At 41.6% G+C, this 19,959-nt stretch overlaps 1 protein-coding gene and 2 long non-coding RNA genes across 6 annotated transcripts in view; 1 reads left to right on the top strand and 2 right to left on the bottom strand.

Moving 5' to 3' along the window:
- The window catches only part of ppp1r9a (protein phosphatase 1, regulatory subunit 9A), a 44,336-nt gene extending 24,377 nt beyond the window's left edge, over window positions 1-19,959 (top strand). Inside the window, exons 6-19 of one of the 4 annotated variants that reach the window (XM_007573001.2) lie at window positions 3,470-3,605; window positions 6,414-6,560; window positions 7,631-7,684; window positions 8,301-8,530; window positions 9,483-9,579; window positions 10,528-10,663; window positions 12,239-12,303; window positions 12,907-12,997; window positions 13,135-13,192; window positions 13,577-13,625; window positions 15,415-15,537; window positions 15,691-15,714; window positions 16,033-16,215; window positions 18,153-19,959. In XM_007573001.2, coding sequence (XP_007573063.1) covers window positions 3,470-3,605; window positions 6,414-6,560; window positions 7,631-7,684; window positions 8,301-8,530; window positions 9,483-9,579; window positions 10,528-10,663; window positions 12,239-12,303; window positions 12,907-12,997; window positions 13,135-13,192; window positions 13,577-13,625; window positions 15,415-15,537; window positions 15,691-15,714; window positions 16,033-16,215; window positions 18,153-18,335 — 1,576 coding nt within the window. In that variant the 3' untranslated portion in view covers window positions 18,336-19,959. Of the gene's footprint in view, window positions 1-3,469; window positions 3,606-6,410; window positions 6,561-7,630; window positions 7,685-8,300; window positions 8,531-9,482; window positions 9,580-10,527; window positions 10,664-12,238; window positions 12,304-12,906; window positions 12,998-13,134; window positions 13,193-13,576; window positions 13,626-15,414; window positions 15,538-15,690; window positions 15,715-16,032; window positions 16,216-18,152 lie in introns of all 4 variants that reach the window. The other 3 variants (XM_007573000.2, XM_007573004.2, XM_007573002.2) reach the window with 3 other exon arrangements.
- LOC103152515 (uncharacterized) lies at window positions 1,580-7,624 on the bottom strand. The gene is made up of 2 exons (XR_477734.2): window positions 6,806-7,624; window positions 1,580-2,112 (listed from the first exon to the last, which is right to left on the bottom strand). It is a non-coding gene; the product is annotated as an uncharacterized LOC103152515 (long non-coding RNA).
- Window positions 12,549-12,970, bottom strand: LOC107833041 (uncharacterized). Its single transcript, XR_001658750.1, has 2 exons — window positions 12,881-12,970; window positions 12,549-12,672 (listed from the first exon to the last, which is right to left on the bottom strand). It is a non-coding gene; the product is annotated as an uncharacterized LOC107833041 (long non-coding RNA).

Genomic DNA, 19,959 nt, shown 5'->3' with positions numbered 1-19,959 from the left:
CAGGACCAGCAGGCGTCTGAACGTTGCAGCTCTGAATTCCTTTAGCCCTGCTGTCATGGTGCAGAAATCACAAAGCCGCCCCTCAAGTCGCCATACTCGCTGTGAAAAACACACACACACACACACGCACACACACACACACACACACACACACGCACACACACACACACACACACACACCCACACACACACACACACACACACACACGCACGCGATGGCAGGAAGGCTTTGATTTGAAAAGCTCAAGCTGTCCTTGGCAACAGCCTGCCGTACCAGCCTCCAACTGATTCTTGTCTTTTATTCTCCTTTGGTTTGCTTAGTGTTTTTTCAACATTCGCCGTGGTTCCTAACCTCCTCTCCTCTCATTTCTTTTGTCTCTTTGACTCAAACGACCAAAGAAAAGTCAGACGCACTTGTTATTGCAGGTCACAGTTGAAGACTTCCAGTTTGTGTTAAGGTTCATTACACAGATTTTTCTCACTTGAAGCCGTCGATGCAGTAACATCTGGAGAGGTGTCCGCGTCACTGTTAAAAATAATCAATAAATCGATCGGTTTTCGACCTCTATTTATATTCTAAATGAGGCAGAGACGTCAAAAGATGCTTTATGTTGTGGAAATGCAGCCCTGGTAGAAAACCTGAAGACATGTCCACTGGTGTCACAACACACTGCTGTCCCAGCAGATGCTGTTTGCTGAACTAATATTGACAGTGGAGGTTTTCCACACAGCAGGATGTGTGTGTGTGTGTGTGTGTGTGTGTGCGTGTGTGTGTGTGTGCGTGTGTGTGTGTGCGTGTCGGTGAGGCAGCCTTGGAAAGGTGAACATCTATCATCCGCCCGTCTATCCTGGCCGCAAAAAAATGAAGAGATTAATAAGTGAAGAACTAAAAAGCGTGCAAATGTTCAAACTGTAACTCAGAGTTTTTCCGTCACGCAGCAAATCGTGATGTTCGAAACCAGAACGTTGATGTTACGTTGACGAGTCAGAGCAGGTTATTTCCGTCTCTCACTCCCCTGTGTTATTTCTGACCAGATTCGACTCTCGCTGCCACCTCCTCACTCGCACTCGATATTCAATCTTCCTCCATCACATCTCACTCACTCTTCCTCCTCCTCCACCTCCTCCTCCTCGGTAAATCCTTCCCTCACTTTGTCTGATCACAAGAGGTTTCGTGGCCAAATGTCCCAGATTTTCCTTTTTAGCTAAATTCAACCCCGATTTTCAGCAGCGAATCATCCAGGTATTAGACAGAGCCTCTCCTCGCTTCATTGACTACGAGTAAAATGTAGTTTAAATGTAGTTGCAAACCATGTGGCGTTTCCAACAGAAAGCGGTCGTAATAAAATGCACAACTGTACGCTGTACAGGAAGAACATTTTTCAGATTTCTTTTAAACTCTTTTCAATCCTGATTTATTTATTTTACCCAGATTTAGCTCAATGAAAAAAAAAGTAGCTAATTGGTTCCTATTAAATATTACAATTTTGCCAAGTTGACGTATTTTATTACATCTTGGATAATATTGAAGGAGTGCTAGACATCTATTTGAAGGAACACCATGATATTCCATATATTAGAGCCATCCTCGTTTTAATTGGAGTGCAGAAATAAATCATTTCTGGCGGTGTGTGCGTGCAGTTCGGCTAATCCAGCACCCTCCCGCCTGGCTGTCTCAGAGCAGGAGGAGGCAGCTACAAACCGAGACAAACTCCACTCGCACGTGGAGAGAGGCTGTTTCCAGGTCATCTACTCCTCAGACGTCCCCTCGCCTGTCCATGAAGGACCTCACTGTTCCACTGGCCTTTCTATCACTGTGGATTTTTTTTTCTTCCTCTTTCTTTCTTTCCATGCCATGTCCTTCAGTTGTTCCTTTACATGTAGATCAAGTGTGCCTCTCTGCCAGAGCGTAAGCCCTTCTCCTACCGGCCCTTAGAAATATCCGAACGAGCTCTGGGGAAACGAATTCACTTGATTGGGTCCTATCTCGAATCCACTTTCCTCTCTCCCTCTCTCACGCGCACAGATTGGACCTCGCTCACACATGTGCACACGGACGCTTGGACCCTGCTGTCTTCAACATTTGCTTTAATTATTGGCCTATTGTGTTAGCTGTAAGGAGAGAGAGAAAAAAATATATAAATTGGAGATAATGACATTTTTCGCCTGATTTGCAGAAACAACGCACGCAGTGAGTCAAAAGGTTTAAGCTGAGGAACATGTGCACTTCCTGCAATCTGGGAGCCAAAACTCAAACTTTAGAAGGGTCGCTCTTTCTCACATTGAAGATTTGAGTTGGATATTTTTTGTGTCCCTACAGAGGCACAGTCTGTTTTGTTTTTGTTTGTTTTTTTTTCCATTTGGCTTAAATCCCTGCCAGGCTAATAGCTGGCTGCCCTGCTGTGCAGACTGGCTTTGCACATTATTATGCACATCCAGTCCCCCCAGCTTCGCTCTGATACGTCAGCAAATATCGCTGTCGTTGCTATTCGGCTTTGGGCCTCTGCTTCTCTCACGTTGACTGCTGCCGTTGCCTGGCCTCCCTGCACAAAAACACGACAAGATCCAGGTCACCGACGCTCGACATGCGCGTCTCCTTGCATGTTCCCGGGAAACACATTGTTTAGCTAAAAGGAGCCGAGTTAAAGCTACTGATCAGGTAGATCAAACAACATTTAGATAATATTTATCCCCTATACGACAGTGTTTCACAATCACATTTTCCGTTTTGTTTTGCTTTTATTTTTTTTGCTCTAAATTCTTACATAATCAAGATAAAATCTAAAACAATAATCCACACTTGCCTATTGTGACGTCATACAAAGTATATGGTATGGTTATTTTGAAATGTATAATTTTCTTGTTTGTTCTTAAAGAACCAATATTATATTATATTATATTATATTATATTATATTATATTATATTATATTATATTATAGGGGTGGGTATTTACTGTATCGTTTATCATGTATTGTGATAAATGTCTTTCTATGATGAGAACTCTGCTTTTATTATCACAATAAACAACAAAAGTAATGACACTTAAACCCCTCTCCCCCAAAATTGTCCACATTGTCAGGATGGTTAGTTTTTACTATTTTCTCCACTGTTTGGTCAATAAATATTAATTAATTTGAAAACATGGTTAAATACAGTTAATCTGGGTGTTCTGGTGGCACCAATCAAACTGCGTTTTATGATTGGTGTCCTAAAGAAGTCTGTTGCAAATTTTTTAAAGGGCAATATCTAAGTTTGCGGCGCTACGATTGCCGTGTCATGCTGTCACTGCCATACATTTAACAACAAGAGAAGTACTAAGCAGTTCTTATCGTCACTTTAACCATCATCACAATATTATCACAAAATACCGTGGTGAAACTTTTAAGTTTATATTATTTTGTACCGTATCGTATCGTATCGTATTATATTATATTATATTATGTTATTTAACAATGCTTGTCCGTGCAGCTTTGTGATTGGCCGAGAGCGCCCAGGTCAGCAGAGTGAGGTGGCCACGCTCATCCAGCAGACCCTGGAGCAGGAGAGGAGGCAGAGAGAGCTCCTGGAGCAGCAGTACGCCCACTACGACGCGGATGACGACGAGGTAATTACACATATCCTTACTTCCCCCGATTGGTGCGATGTTAGCATCACACGCACACGGGACTGGGAATCCTAGTTTGGGTCCTGAAAGGCCATTTATTTTAAGTTCGCACGCTCCCAACAATTCATGCAAGTGACAGTGTAATGAAAAATGAGGCTTCTGGTTGTCACTTAATGCTAATCAGCTTCTTTCTCGTGACAGCTGGCTTGAAGTATCAGCTTATTAGCTCTATAAAACTGACTGACAGTGTAGGCTTTTGATGCTAGCATTGAAAAACATGCTCTCTCACCGCCATGCAGACTAAGAGGATGCTCTGAGAGCTGCATCACTCAGCATTTCCCTCTGGTTCTGATGCGTAGTCACAGCACATTTTAATCCTCCAGACACTGAGCTCCTGGCGTCGCAACTCGTGTTTTCTTTGGTTTTGAGCTAAATAGGCACAGTTGCACTTTGCATCTGCATGAAATAGATCACTGGAAGAAGCAAAGATCAGTGCAAATGTAAAATGCATGCTGTGGAAAGGCTGTCGTCTGGTCGTGTCTCTGTGTAGTGTTTTATACATGGAGTGTGAAATCTTTTATTCCCCGGTGATCGTTGCGTATAAAATGGTTTTGCTTTAAGAATCTCCTTTTCGGGCTGTTGATGCTGAATCTAGCACTTCTGTAGTTATAGCAAGACATAAGTACGACACTGTCAAGTGTCATTAAAGCTTCTGCGGCTCTAATTTGGCTATTGGCAGAAGGCTCACCAAGCTGTGCAGAGTCAGACTTTTGCACCTAGAATATCTGTCTTTGCATGTATTTCCCCCTCTCGATACTTCATAATGTTGACATGCAACGACTTTTAATAAAACAAGTTCAGAGTTTTATTAAAGATTTAAATCATTCCTGGCATGAAAATATTCAGTCAGTGCCTTGCAAAAGTATTCGTGGCAAACCTTCTTCATCTTAAAATGATGAACTTCATTTTGTTTTGTTGGAATTTTATGTGATACAAAATAAAACTACAAACAGTACATTATGTATTAATGATAGCTTTCGGCTAAGGAATAACTTAACCTCTTAACTATCATCCCCAAATAACATGTAAGTCGGTGGATTGAAGAGGAAACCGGTGACAATTAAGAGGTTTTGAAAAGATTAGAATAAATTGTACTTTTTAAGGTATACTTAAGTCACATTTATTTAAGCAAAAACAATGAAAGTCAGAACTAGTTGAAAAGCTCCTTCTTCACTTAAAGTGTCAGTGTCCAGAGTTTAATTCCATCATTAGTATATGGGAATGTAACGTAGAACGATGGCCCTGTAGCCACAAACCAATCAGACCGAGCTCCGTTTTTATGGATAGAGGTGATAGGTGCAGGAAAAGAGACGAGGAGACAATGTAGGCCAAGATAATGAGACCAGAGACCATGAATCGTGCCTGTACAAGAGAAGAAAAATCAGAAGGAAAATTTAGCCAACTGTGCACTACAGAGTGTACTATGTCAGGATTTTTTAGGATTTAGAGTAACATCACTGGTAAGATTGGTCTCTTTTGGTCGTCAGCCAAAAACTGAATCGACCCCTCCATTTAGGTTTAATGCACAACAGTCAGTGCCAGTGTTCATTAAGCTACAGGGTATTTTGAGAGGGACACGAAGAAACACAGTAATGGCTCACATAAATGTCAAATCTGGAGACGCATTTTAGAGATTTGAAAATATAACCCCTCCAGATGCCACTCGTTTTGCCTTCTTAGTTTTTTTTGCATTTGATGTAATATAAAAATCCGACATCCATATATGTTAAGAATAACATATGATCACTGCTGACTCGTGAAATGTTATTTCATGATTCTTTCACTTTATTTTTCAAGCTTCTTTTTTTGCACCAAAGCACACTGCTCAACCGTTATGTAACAGGCAGCAGTAGCATTGCAAGCGTAGCTTGTGTGAAAGTGAAACAGGGCTGAGTGTGGATTTAGGAAAAAGCCTTTACCATCAGTGCTTAATAAAAAAAATAAATAAATAAAAACACTGGGTACATCACTGTAATGTGATGTGCTGCCCTGTGGAGTTCAAAGAAAGAGGAAAAAAGGCTACAGCAGCTAGCTAGCTGTAGCCTTTTTTTAGCTAGCCACATAGTTTCTAGCTAGCTAGCTAGCTAGAAACTATGCAGCAGATTGCAATTTGTAGATAATGGCAGGTTTAACCTGCAACCTGAATTCTTGCTTATTTATAGACAAGAACCGTCCATAGCAATGTTCCTTCTTTTAGCTCAAGTCAAGTCACAATATGGGTCACATTGTTTAGCTTTAACTGTTACTATTCCAGTGGTTTGCTTAATGTGATAGAGTATTGTACCCATATCTTAGGTCAACATCGCTTTAGGTTTCCTTTGACAGTTCCTAATATATAAAAAAAAATAAAAATAAAAATAATAATAATAATAATAATAATTTCCATTTAGCTTTATATTAAATTTTCCCATCTTTTATTCATAACAAGGGTCATGCATAAATATAATGAATATAACTGTCAAAACTCAGCATCTTAAGTTGTACTTTTCACAAATGTCTTTCATGGGACGGAAATCAAAACAGACTCTTTGACCTCTTAAGGTTGCTACTGTTTTAGACTAAACTTGCAAAGCAGAATGCTGTATGCTCTCCAACAAGTTTTTTTTTTTTTTTTTTTTTTTGCTTAAAGCTCAATCAGTTTTCTGTCAAAGGGCCAAAGAGAGAATTGGTATTTATCCTATTTTTGTTTGTTGTGTGTAAACTATATGACTGTTTTTTTTTTTTTCCTTTTCATTTCTCTTAAAGCAGACGGGGGAGTATGCCACCGATGATGAGGAAACGGGATCAACAGCGGGTGGCGAGAAGAGCATAGAGGTGTTTGATCTGCCGGAAACGGAAGACATCTTGTCTCCTTCGGAGTTGGATGCCACTAAGCTGTACCAGAAGTTCAGAGAGGTAAACTCGCTTTATACAGTTGAATAGACATCTCTGAAGGCAGTTTGAAGGAGTGATGGGAAACAGTTCATTTTAATTCTTGTTATTGCTTTGGGGAAGAAATGTTAAGCCAAAGTTATCAGTAGATTAAATTAAATCAAGCAACAAAAGTTAATAACACAATGTTATCCAGCATCTCTTTTTTTTTTTTTTTTTTTTTCACTCGGCAGTGTTGCTGCTCTTGCCAAAAGAGGCGATCCGCTTACCTCCTCAAATTCCCAAGTGGTTCGTGAGTGATTACAGGTGCGAACACGGTGATCGCTACTAATGATCTCCCAGGAAAAGAACGACGTTGCTCCTCGGCAAGCTTCCTATCCGAGATCCAAAGACACTCTGGCCAAGTCTTTGGCGCTACCTCTGAAATTTAAGCTCAACGGAGAAAAGTACGGCGATAAAACGGAACATTAATTTATTGTCAGGTAGCGCGGTCGCACTCTTTCGGCTACTGAGTAATATTGATTGATCACTGCACTGCTGTGGCACATTTTCCCCCTTTGTGAAGTTCCACGGTGGTTATATAACACGTTTAACAAATGGCTTCAGCTGCACAGCGGGCGCCGGCTGAGGAGACCGAGAGGAAATAAAATAAAAACGTGCTCTCAGGGTTTTTTCGCTTGTTCTTTTGCCTCCCTTTACTGTATATTTGCCCAACTCCTGCAGTGCATTGGTAATTACTTTAACCTTGTTTTTTTCTGTTGAGCTTTAAAATGCAACGTTTTTATTGCAGCCCCATACTTTACACCGAGATTTACAAATGCACCATCGTTACTCCCTATGCAACTCATCCATCCATTGTGTTAAACATTTATATTTTAACATCTTTTTACAGGGAAAAAAAGAAAATTTTTTTCCCTGTTCTTTCCTCTGGGAGGAAACGTCAAAGAGGGAGCTGGGAGGACAGGGTCGGCCGCCTCTGCCACTCAAACCGGATCGACAGCAGAGAGCCTGCGCAGCCATGCATTTGATTATCTGACCGCCATCTCTCTCCTCTCTGACGTTTCTCACTTTTGCCCTGCTTGGACTCTCTGCAGCTCCAGATCAAGCACACGGTGACAGAGGCCGAGATCCAGAAGCTCAAAACCAAGGTGAGAGACCGAAACGTCTGTGGGTTTTGTGGAGTAAGACGCTGAGGTTTGTCAAAGTTTTTTTTTTTTTTTTAGATGTGTGAGAAACACACAAATGCAGTTTACTGTGCAGGTCTTTCTCATTCCACACTTTGTTTTTTGTGCATTATCTCTTTTATTTGTTGCTCCCTTTAGCAAAACTGTGGAAACACAACACAGTTATTTGGGATTCTCTTCTCTCCCTAAATGCTGAGGCGTTTATTTCTGCTCTTGCTGCTCGTCCGAAGGCTTCAGCCCATGCATGTATGCAAATTGATTTCAGTAATTCTTAAATTAATGAGTTGGCAGCTGAAGTGATCGGATAAAGTGGTGCCTGAAAAGCCTATTAAAATGTAATGATGCTCCATTTTTACCATTAAAAGTAAAGTGGTGCTATTCGAGCTTTCGGGTCAGATTTTCTTCCAACTTTGTCTCGTTGGTGTCACCTCTCGTAACATTCTGCGGGTTTTGAATGGCATTTTCCATCATTCCCATAGGTTTTCCCCTTTTAGCTGCTTTCTCCACTTAAACACATCTGTCTTTACTGAGTCTGTTTTGAGTAAATAATGTAAGTATTGCCGTGTTTGCCCGCCAACAGTTGGCGTCCGTTGAGAAGGAGAAGCAGCGCTGGGAGAAGGAGAAGAGCCAGCTGAAGGCCAGCATTGAGGAGAACAAGGAGAGGATGCTGAAGCTGGAGAGCTACTGGATCGAGGCGCAGACGCTCTGCCACACTGTGAACGAGCATCTGAAGGAGGCCCAGGCTCAGTACCAGGCTCTGGAGAAGAAATACAACAAGGCTAAGAAACTCATTAAGGATTTCCAGCAGAAGTGAGTGAGCGAGCGCGGAGGAAACTGTTAAAGTATTGAAGTCTTTTGAAGTGTTTACATTATGGAAAGAAACAAAATTAGCTTAATGGGACGTCGTTTCATCCCTTTAAAACAGTCGAAAGGCGCAGATTTCCGACGTCGCCTTACTCGTCTGTTGTCTTTTAGGAAGCTTAACCTTCGATGAATTTTGAAATGCGACTGGTCTCGGTGAGCTCAGATGCCACGAAGTGCTAAAAGCGTTGCATTAATTGATGTTTTGTGGAGCAAAGAGAAATTAAGTCCTGACTCAACGGTCAAGCGTGTCCAAGGACGTTATTTTGTGCTCGGTTATCGGAAAATTGAAATTGGAGTCTGAAAACATGCCGGTTTTTGAAATGGGAAATGTGAAGAATCCAGAAAATGGAAAGATGCGTCTAAATCTAAGTACACAGTAAGTTTAAAATGAGTACCTCCAGACTTTAAAGCTGCACGGCAAATTCCTAGTCGCATCCCGTTTCTGCTGTACGAACCGGGGCTCGCAGTCTAGTGCACTCAGACCTTCCTGCGCTTCTGCTCCATAATTCTTTCGGTCAGCCCCATCAGAACCTCTACTGCTCAGAGCCACTCTGATGGACTCTAATTGGCTCGGGCCCCTGCAGGCCAAATGGAAGTAAATTGATGAAACAAAACCCTCCGTGCTCGTCTGTGGCGGAAGAAAGCGCTGCGCAGCGGAGGCGCAGAGTTGTCAGAGCAACGGCAAAGCAAACAAGAGGGGGGAGAAAGATGCCGTTCGTTCCTTCAAGAGACGCACCTCGTTTGTTTGTTGTGTGCGATTGTAAAATACCTTGCTGTGTTGCTTGTTGCCGTGAAACCATAACTTGTGTAAAATAACAAAAAAAAAAAACGGCTCCTGTTTTCACCTGTTAATACACAGCTACTGGGCGCTCTGCCCGTTTGTTTCTTGTACTTCCAGAGAGGTGGAGTTCATCCAGAAGGAGGATGTGGAGAGGAGGCGGCTGGAGGAGGCTGAGAAAGCTCACCTGGCTGAGATCCAGGGACTGCAAGTCAGGGTAATGGGACTGTCTTCATCTCTGTTGAAGAAAACGTCTTCATTTCGATAGAACAAAGCTGTACGGCATGGAAGTTTGTGTGGATAAGTAATTAGCAAGCGATGAGTCTCGTCACTGTGCTGCTGCTAAAAACATTTCGTGTGAAACTGATGGAAGGTTCTGTATCAATATGTCTGATTAGAATGTGATGATATCACAATAATAAATACATAACCACTCCAGCTATTCCCATTATGTGCGTGTTGTTTCCTCTTTTCCTGCCCTTGTTTTCTCTCTCTTTTATTTTCTCCATGGCTGAATGGACAGTCACCCCGAATGCCCCCTGTCATTACTCTGCACACTGAATCCACGTCCCTACTGTCCTGCTGCGGCGCATTGTAAATAATGAATATTGAGGATTAGGCCGAGAACAAAAACTGTTAATCTGTTCAGTGTTTCTAAGCAGTCTGGGGGAAAAAAAGCAAAAGTCTGGAATTTATTTAAATTATTTTCACGTTTTGAGTGTGGAAAAATCTTTGCTTTTCCAGACTAATTTACTCACACATTTTTTAAAAGTTCACTCCATCCATTCATGTCTGTAGGTCCGTCCATAAAACCATTTTTTTCTGTTTGTTTTGTCCGTTTGTTTTTTTCTTCTATTTTATCTGTCTGTTCATCCTCCCTTCCTGTATTTTTTTTTTTTTACAGAGATGTCAGAGATATATCCAGAGTGATCTTTGTAATGAGTTCTTGTAAATCTGACTAAAAATAGAAGGGGAACAGGTGAACTGCAGGTCTTGCAACGTGGAAATCTGGAAGAAAAATGAATTTAAGATAAAGCGCGAAATCTACAACCGATTTCAAACCAGTAAAAGCCCGAGCAACGTTTATTTCGGAGCTCTGAGGACGCTGTTTTGACGGGTAAATGCCCGAAGATCATTAACATTGATCGGTGCCTCTCTCCCACAGATTGCAGCATTGGAGTCCGAGTTAATGCAGCTGATGAAGCAGAATGGCATCCAGGTCAACAACAACAACAGCAACAGCTCTGAGAGGCTCAGCGCTCAGCAGCACAGCCCGAGCGGAGCTGCAGCTCAACCTAGAGGTCTTTATGGGAGGGCACTGGTTCCCACTACATTTTACTGCTTCCCCCCCTCTGCGTGCCACTTCTGTCTTTGAGTGCCCAACGTAGGCATTTCAACGTTGTGCACTCAAAGACAGGAGTAGCATGCTACTCTTGTTGCACTTAGCATTTCAAGCTACTCCAGGGTTCTCAGAACAGCGTTCTGCTGTGAAGGAGCGAGACTTTCTTTGCGGTTTTTGTCAGTAGTCCTGGAGGATTTTGGACAGGGATGTCTAAAATAACTTTTAAGTTCCTGCCTCCTTAAAATGCTGCTTCAGTGTGAGTTTAGCTAGCTAAAAAAAAGATATTTAATTTCTGACGAGTCATCCAGGACATGCATAGTTTTATCAATTGTTTGTTAGGATGTGTCTGTGTGTTTGATCTGACAAATTCAGCTACAGGGTTCAGTAAACCTTCTTTTTTTTTACCCCAACTTATTATGTTTTCATGTTAGCTAAAGCATTTGTTTGACGTGTTTAATTCTCTATTTTGATGTAATTCTGTTCAGTATATAAGCCTGTCTGAACACCAGGTTTGTGTAATGTAAAAAAAAAAAATATACATATATAAAAGGATTACTATTGTCTAACACTTTCCACCTTTAGCACAAACTAATTCATACTCCTGGCAAAGGAAGACTTAAAATTCTTTACGTTAAACCGAGAAGTTTGTTTTTAGCAGAATGAGACGCATTTCTCCACGGATAAGTCAATGAAAAAGTCCCACTCCAAAAAATTAACATTACATAAAAAAACAGTTGGTAAAAGAAAAAGATATTTTGCTGAACTAAAATCCTCTTAAACCTCGTAGAAGCATATTTTGTTGTGACAACAACACATTTTGTGACTGTAGATTTAAAATATAGGCAAGACAGATTATCTGTGATGTCACTCAGTTAGTTGTTTCTCAGTGAAATGGGAAGTGAATTTTATCCCCTGTAACTCCAGTGCAGCAACTCGACTTTGCGCGTCTTAGCAGACCAGATATCCGCCTTCGGCACTCAGACGGCGCACGGCGGGCACTTGGTGTCGGCCTTCCACCGAACGCGAACATGCGTTCGGTGACCCCAACCCCCTGACCCAAATCTCTCTTTAAAACTTCCCACAAACCAAAACAATGGTGTAATCCATGTTCAAGCATATCTGTCCGACTTTGTTCTCCTCGAGTCTTTTTAAGCTCCGCTGGCTTTGTCTCAGTGGTTACATCTGTCATAACAGAGTCGGCTCTAAGAAGCGCCACGTCTGTTGGTGTTAAGAGTGATCGGGTCTGAGCCGATACGACCCACGCAGCGTTAAAACAGAGGAGGGTTGACGGACAGAGCCGAAATGTGGACAAAAAGAAAAAGACGGCCTCTGTCGGCACGTGTGCTGTAGCACTTAGGGGATTGGTAGACTAAAGAATAATTTGAAACTTTAATAGTTCCAATGAAGGTTTTGTAGTTCAACTAAATTGACGTGTTCTTTAATAACTTTTCCGCTTCAGAACAGAACAGGACAGAAGCTTTTCATGAAGAAATCACTGTTTTTACTCTGTTTTCTATTTTCGTTGTTACTCTAGAAGTCGACGAAGGATCCTCTCAGACAGGCTGCACAGGAGACGGCGTCAGTTTCCAAGAAGGACAGGTTTGTATGAGCAAACGCTGCCATTTGTCCTCATCGTCGCAAGAGTTTTTAATCCAGCGGCACCTAGTGAGACGATCCACCGAATGACCGTCTGTGTCCGTCGTGTTAGCCGTTAGCCTCTGTCCATTCCACTTTGTTCTTGTATTAGAATAATTTTTGTGTGTGAATTTGCTGTTTTAATGAAGTGTGTGATGCTGTCACAGCTTACTGTCCTGCCCAGCGGGATAATAACATCGGCAGTGAGGTTTTTTTTTTTCTGGATGCTGGCCTCTCGTGTGGCTAAAACTGTCACTTAGCTCAGCAGGAAGGAGTCCAGATTAGGGGAACAAGTGGAGATGAAAACTGGCAGGAACACAGAAGCAAAGGCGCCTACATAAAGAGAAAAAAAAAAAGGACAAGAAATTGGACATGGAGGCGGGGAAAGTATGTCAAGAGACTTCTGTCAGATTAGTGTGCAGCCCTAGTTGTTTGGATAAGATGGTGCATGTTTACACTTTTCTTTCTACATGAGTTTTTTTGAACCAACCATCACTATTTTCTCCATTTAGCCTTATTTCATTATTCCTAAGTGACCTACTTCCGTCTTTATTGGTGTGTCTTCAGATTTCTGAGGCACGTGGTAGTCCAGCACGCAGTTGCTTTGGATTGGTTCGCGGCGATTCAAAAGACGGTTCCCCCAGGAAAACACAACATGGTCGGTACATCTGCTGTACATCCACTGGCATGCTTCTTTTCCGTGTCCCAATGTTTGAATTTTTCTCATTTCAATATACTTTTTTTTTTTTTGCAGGTTCTCAGTCAGTTGGAATTTTTTTTTTTTTTTTTTTGCAGGTTCTCAGTCAGTTGGAAAGTTGAGCCTGGACGAACACAGACAAGCTCCGGACCCTGGGTAAAAACAAACAATAAGACTGCTTCATTATTTTCCTGTTATCCTTTATTATCGCAGAAAACAAAAGATTAAATCAGGTTAGTGTTTTTAGGAGAGTCAAAGCGAGCAAAGAGTGCAGATGGAAAATCTGGCTCAGGAGATAGTTGGGGAGAAAACGTCGAGCGAGGAGATGTGTTGATCACCAGCAGAGACCTGAAACGTCATGAACACTGATGATGAACACATAGGGCAGCTGAGATAATTTGCATTGTGACATGAATATTGCCAAACTTTGCTGATATGATAGAGGAATCGCATAAAAACGAAGATCTGACGATCTCGTCTCGTCAGCTGTTTAGTATTTCTGTAAATCCATCTAATGTTATCGCCTTGTTTCTCTTCCAGTTCCACAGAACCGCCAGGAGATGGCGGTGTGCAGAAACCGAAGGATAAGGTAAACGAGCTTTCCTCTGTGCTACGGAAATGACCAATCGCTTTCAGGCAGCCGTGCAAAGAGGACATTGGAAAAACTATTTTTATTTGTGATACAAGTTTAAGAAAAAGAGGCTTCTTTAGCTTTTCCAAAACTACCTAAGCCAAAATTACAGCAGCTCTGAAAAATAGAAAATTCATTTTATTTTTGCACTAATGAACAGAGCTCACTAACATGGCCCCAGTTCTTCTCCTACTCATATTACGAGTTATTGTATAGCATCATGATTTATTTATGTTCCTATAAGATGTTTCTCTGTGGGGTAAATCAGAGACGAATCATTTCATAACCTTAAACGAATCATTATCTGCTAACGGAATCAGTTGTTAACCCTTTGATTTTGCTCATGATATTTGTTTTTGCATGTGGGACTTTGCAACGAAACGGTTTCTATCGGATGTGAATAACATAATATTAATGAAGGAGATTACGTTTTTGATCCTGAACAACCTCTCTCCTTTTCTCTCTCTCTCTCTCTCTCTCTCTCTTTGAGGACGAGCTCATTTGAAGATGAGTGTAAATCAGAAGATGAATCAAAGCAGAACTTATGTGCATATGAGAAGCTTTTGGGGAAGATTTGACTTACAGAGCTGAGAGTCTTAACCCGGGAGATTAGTCTGACTTTTAGCTCAAACACTGCCGAAGCTCAAATAATCCTTCTAAGCTGCTGAAGACAAAATCTTTTATTGCATTTGATCAAGACAGACTTTGACATCTGCTCTCAGTTCAGGAGTAATGTCAATCCCAGGGTTGAATGAAACCATTTAACTTTACAGACTCAGTATATTTTAAATGAATTGTGTGTAATAGATGTGCACAAAGTAATGCCAAACTAGGAACTGGAATGAAAAGACGAACTGGTTCACATTTATTTTGTGTGTGTGTTACACATACACTTTTTGAGGCATGTCTCTGTCAGCTTTGCATCTCTAGAGACTGATTGTTCTCAGTTCTTTTAAAAAAAAAAGAAGAAAAGTTCAAGCTGAGTCAGGGGGGATGAAGAAAGTCTGTGAACAGTCTTGCCACACACTTTCAGCTGGATTTAGGTCTAGACTTTGACCGGGCCGTTCTGTCATGATCATTTTTTCTGCGGGAAGGCAAAACCTCGTCTCCTTTCCAGCCTCTCGCAGCCATCAGCTTGTATTTGTAATGCATAAGGATAAAAATCCCTAAATTAAATAAACTATTTAACCAAAATGAAATAGGATGTTTGGAAGCATAAACAAACAACAAAGTTACTTTTCTTCTCCTCTGCAATGACGCCGTATTTTGTGATGGCCTGTAAAACAAAATAAAATACACTCTGTGGTTTATTTGCGATTGTGATGTGACAAACTGTTCAAAGGTTCAATGGGACGCGAGTGTTTTAGCAGAGCACTGTAGCGACACCTGTAGCAATCAAGCTTAATCCAATCTAATCCCATTTACATTTTGAGTTGTGATTTAGCATCTGAATTTATTTGTACTTTCAGACACTTTTCATCACAAGACGACTGCATGTCGCCTGATATGCAGTCGTTGCCCTGATTTACTCACTCCTCGTTTCCTCTCTTTACTTAAGAAATACACCCAGCCGCTCACCCTTGATTCGACTACCCGCTCACTATTGCTTCATCGAGTTACTTTACATCAATAGCGCCGCGCCGAACCATCAGTAAAGCGAAAGTGCTCCAGTTAATCAGCTGAATTCTGTCTCAGAGCCAGATGGCTCCCATTGCAAAACTCACCAAGTGCAATTCTGACTTTACAGGCACCGACCGCGGGCGACGACCTGAGCGCCAGCAGCAGCAGCAGCTCGGTGGAGATCAGTGGTCTGCTCAGCGCCACCAGGGTGTCGGGGGTCTCACACACCCCAGTGTTGTCCTCGGATGAGGTAAAAAAAATAAAATACACTTAAGAAAACGTGCGTGTGCGTGCGTGTGTGTGTGTTAGATATTCTTCTGCTTTTGCAGTTTAAGCTAACTCATTTCTGCTCTGCTAACGATACGAGTCGTCTTTTTTTTTTGTCTGCTGCTGCGATGTTCAGAGTCTGGATATGATAGATGATGAGGTGAGACTAAAGCTGCCGGCCTGTAGAGCTCATGCGAGTTTTGTGTCCATATTGTGCTTGAACTACTTTTTTTTTTTTTCGTCCGTGAGTGTTGCGTTTCGTGTTTTGCTATCGTTCGTTTCTGACAGATTTCCACTTTAAAGAGATGTTATATTTGAAAAATCCATCGTTTCGCAGAGCATGACAACAATTAATCAGTCAGTTCACTGTTAATTTAACTGCTGCTTATTTCATCTGGACTCATTTGTCATCCCGTTTTGGTTCAACTATCTTCTTTTTTTTTTTTTTTTTTATCTTCTGTGTCGTGTCAAATGTTAGATTTTAGATGAAGCACAGTCTTTGAAGCAGCACCACTGGCAGAGCCGCAGCATCACGGACTGGACCTCGCAGCAAGTGGCGCGCTGGCTCGCAGGCCTCAATTTAGAACACCATATCCCAGAATTCACTGCCAAAAACGTAGACGGGGAGCAGCTGCTGCAGCTGGACAGTGCCGAACTCAAGGTGACTTTGTGTTTCTGGCCTAAAAGAAAGTTTTAAGGCCAGGTTTGGTGCATTTATTGTAAATTTGTCTAATAGAGACAAAAGTCAACATGATACACACGAAGCCTGACAAATATTTTGGTCAATATGTACCATATTGTTTATCAATGGATACCATATTGTATCGATTGACAAACCTTTGGCACATTTCTGGATATTTGACCACTGTGCTTGGAGGAATTGATAATCGTCCCTAAACTATCTATAATATATGTTTGGCATCATTGGTCTGTTGGAGAAAAATGTTGGAGTGTGTTCAAACAATAACTTCTGATTTTAATTCAAATTGAAGAATTTGGAGAATCTGTGTCATATTTGTAGATATCTGAAATTTCAGTTTCATTTCTGTTTTGATCATTTCATTATTTCCGTACTTCTTTTTTTTTGTCATGTAGTTTATTCCTCTCTTCATCCATCCTCTTTACACCCTTGTCCCTCAGTGGGGTCGGGAGGGTTGCTGGTGCCTCCAGCTAACGTTCCGGGCGAGAGGCAGGGTTCACCCTGGACAGGTCGCCAGTCTGTCGAAGGGCAACACTGAGACACACAACCATGCACACACACACTCATTTGTAGTGGCAATTTGGAGAGGCCAATTAACCTGACATGGTTTTGGACTGTGGGAGGAAACCGGAGTACCCGGAGAAAATCCACACATGCACAGGGAGAACATGCAAACTCCATGCAGAAAGACCGGGGCTGGGAATCAAACCCAGAACCTTCTTGCTGCAAGGCAACAGCTCTACCAACTGCGCCACTGTGCAGCCATAGTTTATTCCTTGTGTTCGTTAATGTATTCTTATTGTTAATGCTTTGGATTTATTTCCCTAGAATGGCCTGTCTTTTTGTCTACTGCTCATATTAGTTTCAGGTTTTCCCCTAATGTTCCCCCTTCCCCAGCTGCATCCGCTCACCTGTAATTAGCTCTTTTGTTCCCTTTTATCATCTCCACCTCTCTCTCAGTAGTTAAGCTCCTCTCTCCCTCCCCCCCATTTTAAGACACATTATCACACCTTCTGTGGAATCACAAACATTTGTGCTGTCACACAGCATGATGCTGCCACTACCATGCTTGACAATTAACACAGTGCCTCGACACGACTCATTCAAACTGCTTCTAGCCACTGCAGCAAAATATCTCCGTGTTTTATGGTCTCATTTGACCATAAAATGTTTTTTTTCTTTTTTTTTTCCTTTCTTTTTTTTTTCCCGGAAGGCATTTGGTTTGTCTACATAAGCAGCCGCAAATTTTAGTCAAGCCAGATGGTTTCTGTTTTAGAGCAGAAGGTGTTTTTTTTTTTTGTCGGTTGGCACCTTGCGGTCTGTGGCGACGAAAAACTCGCTTAGCTCGGGACACTAGCACTCGTCTTCCAGTTTCTAACAATATTAAACCAATTTTCCTCCATCTGACAGTGATGGCTAACACGATGCAATAGTGTAAAATTGTACAGATTTTTTTTTTTTTTTCCAACATAGCCTTTTTTTTTTCTTTTTTTTTTTTATTGAGCAATGCTAAAAAGTTTCTGGAACAATCTCTCCAAAGCCCCAGAATTAACACAAATAAAAATTTATAAACCACCCATAAATGCCTGGAAACCAACCAGTTTAAATAAGCTCTACTAATTCTCTCCAGAGCAGTAACAGAGTTCTGCCCAAACTTTATTGATGCCACATTTCTTTCGATGGCTGTGCTCTAACGACTAGTTTATGGTAGGCAATATATTTATACCCATGTTGGGTGTTTGGAAGCTTCTCAGTACTTGTAAAAACAGGATTTCTCCACAAACAGAATAATAAAAAAAAATGTTTTGATTAGGCTGTCCTAAAATAACTGACAATCTCAGGCTAAGACAAAATAAAACAATGTTTTTTTGTTGTGTTTTTTTGTTGTTTTTTTTCAGACTCTTGGTGTGACTTCTTCCCAGGACCGCGCCCTGATCAAGAAAAAGATCAAAGACCTCAAAGTTCTGATGGAGAAGGCCCGGCGCAACCAGGAGAAAGTGGAGAAACAACGCGAGAAGATACGGAAGAAGGAGCTGGAGCAGCAGCAGAAGGACGCGTGCAAAGAAAGCTCCACGGAGTGAAAAGAACCCGACCTCCTTGTTGTCGTACTGTAGCGCCACACGGAGTAGCATCTCGCGGAGCAGAAGGTCAGCAGGTCCCTCGTAGAAACCCAGCGGGGGACGCCTGCTCTGTAGTTCTCGAAGCTGGAGCTCCACAGCTGGCCGTCAGAAAGGGGCTGAGTGACCTATTCCCCCTGGCATACCAAAACTAAAACTAGCTTTTGGTTGGTGGAATCCTGCCCGTCATTTTCCCAGTTTTCTTCCCCCCGTCCATCCTGTAATTTTACCCTTTTTGACGAGTTGCTAAGTTCTATTTATTTTTGCTGTTTATAGCTGTAAATTGGATTTTATTTATTCATATGCAGAGTCGATCTGTGATGAAGTTCATCTCATCTCATCCTCCTCCCATATCATCACAGACAAAAACACGTGTTCATGTACAGCGATAAATACAAAATACGGATATGTCTGATGTGCCATTTTAACATTTTAATAGACTTGTGAAAACCTGAATGAGCAGAATCTACTGTTTTTTTTGTGAAGCAGGTCAGTTTTCTGCGAGGTAGATTTTAAAAGGCCATCCCTCACCTCCCGCCACTGGGTGGTCTCCATGACGCTTATTTCCTCCACCCAAGGAAGCAGAACAGGGAGACAAGAAGATCTGCTGGAGAACACTGGAAGTGCAAACACTGAAAATGTTGACATTATATACATCACAAAGCAGCTCGACTGATAAAAGACGTACTGTATTCGCCGGACTGGGTTTGTAAGTGATTTTCAGGTACTGTGCAAGCAGTGAATTTGTAAACCTAACCTAATCCTCAAGAAGCTCATTTACTGAAAACTTCCTGCTCATATGCATAATGTTGCTCCGACTCCACTAATAACCTGCTTTTGACCTCCTTTTGTAAGTCGGTAATAAAGTTAAACCCCGCTGCTGCCTTTAGACATGCTAGAGTAGTCGAATACTTCCTGAGCTCTACCTGCTTCTGTGTGCGTGTCGAAACGAACGCTAAGCTAATTCTCTTATATTCTTTCTTGTTGTTCTTTTTGATGACTCACATGCAAATGTCATGCCTGACGCTGTAATGTTACACTGGAAATCCACGTTGAGTAGAGATGTACCGATTAGACTTGTTGGGCCAATTTCAGATGTCCCGTTTTTCTAAGGCTTGATCAATCAACGCCAAATTTAGCTGTGTTCAAATCCGAAAACGCGACGTGCATTTTACAAAGTTTGATAACGCTTTGATAATGTTAGTCACCATAAGGGCTGTTCTGTTATTTTAAAACGGAAAGAAAATGGTTACAAAGGTCACGTTTTAAGCCATTGTTAGCGTCAGGATTTGCACAGCTAGCATGTTTCATACTACAAAAATAGCAGACTTTAACCTTAACTGTGAGATTTACACACACACACACGCACGCACACACGCACGCACACACACACACACACACACACACAAACAAAACATCTCCAAATTCAGAATATTCAGTAACAGAGTGAAAGCTCAAATGGATATCATAAAGCAGCTTTGCAGTACATTTACCCTTCCTGTTACATGCTGGAAGTTTTGCTCTCTCACACTCTCTTGCAGCATGAACAAATTCTACAAATTTGTTTCTACAGCAGGACATGGTGTAG

This window comes from Poecilia formosa, unplaced genomic scaffold, assembly GCF_000485575.1.
Source record: "Poecilia formosa unplaced genomic scaffold, Poecilia_formosa-5.1.2 Scaffold313, whole genome shotgun sequence".
Classification (NCBI taxonomy): domain Eukaryota; kingdom Metazoa; phylum Chordata; class Actinopteri; order Cyprinodontiformes; family Poeciliidae; genus Poecilia; species Poecilia formosa.
This window is presented reverse-complemented; position numbering and strand designations above follow the sequence as displayed.